This window comes from Clupea harengus, chromosome 23 (assembly GCF_900700415.2).
Source record: "Clupea harengus chromosome 23, Ch_v2.0.2, whole genome shotgun sequence".
Lineage (NCBI taxonomy): Eukaryota > Metazoa > Chordata > Actinopteri > Clupeiformes > Clupeidae > Clupea > Clupea harengus.
Window position 1 is genome coordinate 10,039,421 of NC_045174.1, and position 7,854 is coordinate 10,047,274.

Genomic DNA, 7,854 nt, shown 5'->3' on the forward strand with positions numbered 1-7,854 from the left:
GTCATGATTTTTCCGGACGTGAGTATCACATACCCACATCCATGGAATGCCAACCCTCTCTTTGATCATTTCAGAGAGGAGGTGTAAGGTGGTCCTCCTTCCTTCCAGGAGTGGGGAGATTGCAGGAGATAGAGGGCGTTGGGAGAGACTTCCGGGGCAAGAGGAATCGCTCATTCACTCGTTCGTTTGTTCATCCATTTTTCTCTCTCTCTTGCTTGTTCTCGTCTCCTCTGCTGCCTTTGAGAGATCTGTAGTCACGCCCCCTGCCCCTCCATCAAGCCCCAGATTTATGCAAAGGTGGAAACTGTTCTCTGCAGAAACATACACACACAGACACACAGACACACACACACACACACTTTTGGTGCTGCTTTTCACCGGCACTGAGTTGGAGAGGTCTCTCTGAGGTCCACGGCTGTGTGCCCGTGGTGGCCCACTTCTCGTTCGGTGTCCACGTGCGTTCACTCTCAGTGTGCACACATGACTTAGTCTTTTTTTTGGGAAGGGAGAGGATCAATGAGCCAGGTAAAACAGTTAGCATGTGTGTGTGTGTGTTTGTGTGTTCGTCTTAATACTGCGATCGGGTTGTCCACACCCCACACTCATCAGTGTGTACGTGTGTTTAGGTAGGGCTGCTCTTCTGTTTGACAGAAGGCCAATTATTAATTAGGTGGGCAGGTGTGTGTCTAGTGTCACTTCTTTCTCTCTCTCTCTCTCTCTCGCTTTCTCTTCCAACTTCTTCACAGGGTACTTGCCATCCGTACCTCTGAGGGCGTGCAGAGAGGAGGGAGACGTGGGTGGGGTGGGGTGGGGTAGATGGTTGGGACCACTGCTTTAGTGCAAAAACTCTGACGCTCAAGCGGATGAGTGCAGGAGTGGCACGGACAGACTCCTTTTTTTTTCTTCTCCTCCCCGTCGTCTGGCATTTTGCCACGGCCCCCACTGCTCTCATCCTCGCATCTATCCATTCATCCTTCCATCCACCAGTCCACCAAAAACATGAAGAAAATCACAACACACCCACGCTACTTTAGTTTTTTTCTCTTTCTCTTTGTCTCTCTTTTTCATTCACAAAATAACTGCTAGGTGTTAGGGGAAAAAAAAAAGACTTCAAAGGATGTTTAGGATGTTTTTAACGTTTTCTCCTCTAAACAGTGCTTAACACATCAGCTTCAGGCCTGGCTGCTGCAGGGTTGGGGCATTCTTTGTTTTTTCATCTCACATATTTTTTTAAGTTTTGTTTCTTTTTTTTTTTTAGGTTGTGTTTTTTTCTCCAAAAAGAGAAAAAAAGAGAGAGAAAAGGAAGTTCAAAGTTCACCTCAGCGTGTCCTCTTCATCGGTGGGGCACCTGTCACAAGTCACATGGCTTCCTCCCACACTGCAGGGTTCTTTCAGCCGAGAGGGGACTCATTTTCAAAATTAAAAAGAAAGAAAGAAAGTGACACTTGGTCCCACATAAAAGACAGAAAGGAAATAAAAAAAAAGAAGAAAGACAGAAAGGAACAAATCATGGGACAACCCTTGTCCCGCGCCCCTCAAACAGAATCCTATCCAAAACCCAGTATGAGGAAAAAAATTAGAAGGATAGGGGATAGGATGCTAGCTTCTGGGGAAGGGGGGTGGGGGGGGGTCGCGATGAAGGTGAGGTTTGGGGTGTGTGTGTTGAGGGGGGGTGGGGGTGGTGGTGTTGTTGAGCCGGCCCTCCTGTCTGCAGTGGTATATCACTAGGTCTGTGTGAGAGAGGACAGAGGGATGGTGTGGATAGAACACTGTGGGTAACTGTGTGTGTGTAAGTGTGTATGCGTGTGTGTTTGTGTGTGTGTGTGTGTGTGGGAAGAGGCTGTGGGTAGCTGCCCTGTGTTCAGAGGTGAGGTAGAGCCTGTTAGCACAGAGGCAGTCTATGAGCCACAGCCGGAGGTGTGCCCACGTTTGAGGTAAATATGATGGCCATTCCTGCAGCCCTAACCGCCAATGGTTGTTCTGTGTCTGTGTTTGTGTGTGTGTGTGTGTGTGTGTGTGTGTGTGTGTGTGTGTGTGTGCGTGTTACCATGGCGGCCGTGGCTGCGGAGCGAGGAGGATCTGGACTGAAACTCACAGAGCCCTGGACGGCAGGGCTTACATTAGCACTGCAGTGCATACAGTTAAAAATGAGGCATTTGAGTTTTTTTTTCTTTTTTTTTTCTGAGGTGTGTGTGTCTCGTGTGTCTACATGAGTGTGTCAAGGATGACGGCCTTGGCTACCCTGTTCTGATGCTAATCAGTGCTATTCAGATAGTCTGCGCACTGAGGAGGTGTGTGTGTGTGTGTGTGTGTGTGTGTGTGGTCAAAGGCTGGATTCTTTACAAGTTGCTGGGCACTGGACCCATTAACCAGCTCTTTTAAAGTTGGTCTCGCTTTCACTCACTCCTTTCAGTCTCTTCTCACACTCTCCTTATTATCCGAACACCACTCTCTTACTCTCTCTCTCTCTCTCTCTTTCTCTTTCTCTCTCTTTCTCGAAGTCTCCTCTACAGTGACTTTCCTGGGAAAGAAGGGCTCAATTATCATTCAAGCGAGGCCTGGGGGCTGGCAGAGGAAGGCTAGGCAATGACATGGCAGACCCACACACAACGGTACTGAGGTTGCACTGTTTTTCATTTATGTGCATATGTGTGTGTGTGTGTGTGTGTGTGTGTGTGTGTGTGTGTGTGCTCACGTAAGTGTATATGTGTGCCTCAGGTAGTTCTTCTCGGAAACAACATTAAAAAAAGAAAAAAGAAAAAAAAAAGAGATGTAGACCCAGAGCTTTAGGACAGTCCGGGATCCTGTGTGTGTGTGTGTGTGTGTGTGTGTGTGTGTGTATGGGGGGGTTGGGGGGTGCACTGACTTCTTACACAACAGCCTCCCCGAACACCTCAAGAGAGGCCCATCCTGTGGCACCTCTCCCATTAAATGAAAATAAAAGTCCAACATAGCACCAGGGTTTGGTTGAGAAACATCCTCCCACTCCAGTGTGTGTGAGGCTCAGGTTCTCATTAGCACAGAGAGAGACGAGTGAAATGAGGTCTGTCCGTCGTTCATCTTGATTTAAAAACAATAAAAAAATGAAAAAACAAACAGCAAACACTTTCGCAAAAAAAAAAAAAACACCCTTCCAGGATAGGTTGAAGAAATAAAATGAAAACAAACGAAAAAGAATGGGGGAAATATTCCCACTTGAGTGTATTGGTGGTTGCTGCCTTAAAAAAGTGTCCTGGATCCTAAAAATAACACAGCCCTGACCGAAGTTACGCTGAGATATTCACAATGAAATACAACTAACCAGTTATTGATCCTATTGGTTGTCTTCTAAGGGGCGGGGAGAGAATCTGCTCACAGCTGAGACAGCTGAGAAGCCACGCCCCTTTAACAATGCTGGCATTGATGTCATTTCCTGTCACTCAGAAAGGAAGGCCAGCCTCCAACAACGGTCTGAGAAGTTTGTACACAAACAAGAGGTTTCGTGTTAATGTGTGAGTGTGAGTGTTTGTGTGTGAGTGAGTGTGTGTTCCCCTATGCTGAGGTGTACTTCGGCAGGAAAGGTAAACTGTCAGTATAAGACAAGGAGCAGAGACAGAAGGGCCAGCATACTGTATCTGTTCAGGGCAGTGAGATGTGTGTCAGTGTGTGTGTGTGTGGGGGGGGGGGGGGGCGCGGACGCAGGGGATGGAGGGTGGGTGGGGGGGGTGGGGGGGGGGGGTTGGGGGGGAACAGTGGGGCTGGGGTCAGGTGATGAGGGCTGAGTATCCAAACCAAAGCAACCCCCCCACCCCCACCCTGAAAAACAAAACAAAACCGTAAACAAACATACAAAAACATAAAAAAATACACAACATAGAAGCATAGCCGGTGGTGACCCCCCCGCCCCCCCGCCCCCCATCCCTCCAACTCCCCCTTTTGCCAATGCTGCTGCTGGTGTCTGTTTCACACGTGTGGGTGAGGAGACGAAACGGTGCATTTTTACTCTTCTGAGAAAAAAAAAAAACAGACCAAACGTAAAATAAAATATGTCCCCGGGATAGGGTGGGCGGCGGTGGCAGGGCAAGGGAATGGGAGAGAGGTGACGCTCCAAGAGTCCTTCCTGCCTCGTGTGTCCAGGCTCCGACTGCTTCCACTGCTCCTCCAATCAGACTGGATCTCCCTCCTCTGCCTTTCTTCTCCTCCTACTCCTTCTCTCTGTCTCTCTCTTCCTCCTCCTCCTCCTCCTCCCTCCTCCCTCACACCTCCTGGTCCTCGAACACCTCCAGGAAGAGCGGGGGGAAGAGCTCGTTGGGGCACTCCACCTTCATGTGCAGGAAGCGGCTGGCGTGGCAGGCCCCGATCATGCGCAGGTCCGTCACCTTCATCAGCAGCTTGGGCCAGAAGTGGGGAATGTTGTGCTTGCGGTAATTGATGTAGTGCTCGAACGCCAGCAGGTACATCTCCTGGCACTTCTCGATCTTGTCCACGCAGGTGATGCCAGAACGGTCTGAGACAGTGAGTGAGAGAGAGAGGGGGGGGAGACAGAGAGAGAGTGAAACAGAGGTTTAACATGAAATCAAGGGTAGTTGCATTAGTTCAGGCAGTCCGCCCACTTCTCAGCCATCAGCTGACACTGACATCCTTTTATCAACAGATTGATGAGGCGGATAAAGTCATGTGTTATGGGGAATTTTACAATCCAGGCGGCACATATTCCTGGCCTAGATAATAAAACTGCTGATTGTTTGACCCACGTTCTATCTACCTGTGACACAGCCTGGTCTTACATGTCCTGTTTTTGTCAAGGCTTCTCAGTAGTTTCTTTCCCATTGGACGTCACCACAGCATGTTCCTTTATAGTCCGCTGTTTTCAGTCACTGGGATAATAGCCTGCGTTTATGAAAGCACTGGTCTGAGGACCCTTCAGCGTAGAGTCTGCTACAGACAATTGTATTGTTATGGCGCTATATAAATAAAATTGAATTTAATTGAATTGGTCTGAGGAATTCATATGAGATGCCTGGACCCTTCAGCGTAGTCGGCTTGGGAATCCTTCAATCCATTTTCAAAAGTCCCTTTGCTTAAGACAAATGGTTACCCTTTACGTCCTCTGTTCTTCACAAAATGGTGTCTGAGTTAAGAACAGGTCTCTTTGGCCCATACACTAACTCTTCACAGCAATGATATGGTTTGTCTGAGGGGTGGTGAATTGAAAATGTTTTACCTCACCATCTTCTATTCTTTTTTGTTGTTTGCTGTTTTTGATGTGACGTGAGCTGGACACAGTGCTAAGATCTCAGCACAAAAGATTTTCAATTACATATCGTTTTTCTTTTTTTTTTCTTCCTTTCGGGTGCAATAATGGGACATCAATGGAGCAAGGGCTTACTGTGATACTAATGTAGTGAATGAAGTTCCCCCTCCCCCTTGCCCTTTTCAAACATCTTAATTCAGGCAACCGATAAGATCCACATGCAATAAAAGAAAACAGAGTAAAAAAAAACAGCATGCTTCATACCTTAAAAGCTACTTAAATACAGAAAGGAGAGACAGAGACCTGCAGCCATACATAAACATATAGACCCAGTTTGTTACCAGAGTATACAGAGACACATGTATGAGCTAGTGTATAACCAGAAGCTTTCAAGTACTTCCCAGCCACTTACGAACACTAGCCAGACTTCAACATGACCCCCACAAGCTTTCACCTTCGACCCCTCACTGCCCCCTCACCTGAGCTCATGAGAAGTACAGCCTGCAGCAGCGCCACCTCTGTGTCGTCCAGGTTGAACTGCGCCAGGCTCTTGCCCAGGTCGAAGATGGCATCGGACACCACGCCCAGGCCGCCGTTCTTGAGCTGCTCGCGCTTGACGGCCATCTCGCCGCTCAGCGTCAGCGTCTCGCTCTCGGGGTCGTAGCGCACTGCCGCCCGCAGGGACATGATCTCCATGCAACAGCCTTTCAGAAGGATGATCTGGTCTTCACAAGGCAGCTGAGAGAGAGAGAGAGAGAGAGAGAGAGAGAGAGAGAGAGAAGAGGTGAGTTGCACGGGAGGATGGGCACTATGTGTGCACATTTGTGCGCTTTGGTGGGGATGGCCATCACTATGCATCTAAGAGGTAATGATCAGCACACACACACACACACACACACACACACACACACACACACACACACACACACACACACACACACACACTGCCTTGTGTTCACGCAAACTTACAAATACAATACAATACAAAAAAGGAGCACACACGCACGCACACACACATAGAAAAGGTAGGGTTTCACTCCCACACACAGACGCACACACAAACACACACACACACATACACACACACACACACACACACAAATTCTGTAGTCTCAAAAGCACAGAGCTTGGTAACCCTCCCAGCCTCATTAGTGCTGCCGCGGTTCTGATTACGGACACTTAACGACCCCTGCCTCGCAAGGGAGCGTCTCCGCTTGCAGCCCGCCCACCCGCTGGGCCCCCCCGCAACACGACCTGCCCTCTGCGCCCATAAACACCCCGAGCAACAGTGTGAGAGATGCCAGCCAGCCAGCTCAGGAGGACAGGCCAGAGTATGCCACACTCACCCTGATGGGAATGTGCATAGGATGGTGTGCTAGTGTGGACAAAAATAGGAGAACTCCCATGCCTCTCCTTCTCTCTCTCTCTCTCTCTCTCTCTCTCTCTCTCTCTCTCTCTCACTCTCTCTCTCTCTCTCTCTCACACACACACACAGACACACACACACACACACACACACACACACACACGCACACACAGAGCAGGCAGTCATCATCTACTAAATAAAACAGGCTAGTAATTATCCACTCAATTTCAATGACAAACAATAAGACCCCAGCCCACTCCGCTGCACCACATCTTTAGCTAATTAGCCGAATCCAAGCGCTGGGTGGGGAGTGGGATGCTTGCCGTGTTCAGTCTCAGTGACAAAGATTCATTTCAGCCAGCTACTGACCGCAAACGCACAGGCAATTATGTGCAAAAATCCCAACAGAAGCAATAAACACTGCACATCAACACTGCACATCGCAGCATTTCACTGTGATGGCCTGACAACTTGATAGTTATTCCATAATTCTCACAGTTCATGAAATACGCACACAGCCACGCAAATATGTAAGCTTACGCAGATGCGTGCGGACACAACAGACAGATAATTCCATACACACATACTACATCTCACACAAACACACACACACACACACACACACACAAACATGCATACAGAAACCCAAATACATTGACGGACAGGCCAACTAACACACACCCAGTCACACACCCGTATGAAAAGACACACATACGGACACAAACAGGGGTGACCCACCTCTGAGAACATGGGCAATTTTTTGGCAAAGTCGACCACGCGGGTGATGGCAGGCGTGATGATCTTGGTGAACTCGCTGAAGGCCTCCAGGTCCACCTTGTCTCCGTCTGATGTGGGGGCCACAGGAGACTGGCCGATGTCCTCTGGCTGCAGGCAGGACAGGGGGGACGCAGGGTGTCAAAGTCAGGACAAGATAATATGCATTGAATAATTTCACATTCATGACGTCCAGTCTAAATCATATTCAAGAGTCCGATACAAAGAGATTAAAATGAGAAAAGCCTTCAATTGTGTTCGACCAGTGTTTGCCATTTATTTGCTTTGTTTTGTTTAAAAGAGGGCATCAGCATCATCATCATCAGCAGCAGAAGCCCTCAAAATGATCACAGATGCGCTCGAAAGACTAGCAAAGCCTCAACACAGTATTCTCTTGCAGGAGGATTTTTCCAATCCCAGCCATGAGGGAGTTGTGCTGCTACATCACGTCCCTGTACGAGGACATAATCCTCACACACTC

General features: G+C 48.6%; 1 protein-coding gene across 7 annotated transcripts in view; it reads right to left on the minus strand.

Moving 5' to 3' along the window:
* Positions 1-3,751: 3,751 nt before the first annotated feature.
* The window catches only part of thrab (thyroid hormone receptor alpha b), a 124,148-nt gene continuing 120,045 nt past the window's right edge, over positions 3,752-7,854 (minus strand). For 3 of the 7 annotated variants that reach the window (XM_031561573.2, XM_031561574.2, XM_031561576.2), the window contains 3 exons: positions 7,338-7,484; positions 5,713-5,971; positions 3,753-4,486 (listed from right to left, as the gene is read on the minus strand). In XM_031561573.2, the coding sequence (XP_031417433.1) occupies positions 4,236-4,486; positions 5,713-5,971; positions 7,338-7,484 (657 nt within the window). In that variant the 3' untranslated portion in view covers positions 3,753-4,235. Of the gene's footprint in view, positions 4,487-5,712; positions 5,972-7,337; positions 7,485-7,854 lie in introns of all 7 variants that reach the window. The other 4 variants (XM_012814584.3, XM_031561572.2, XM_031561571.2 and 1 more) reach the window with 2 other exon arrangements.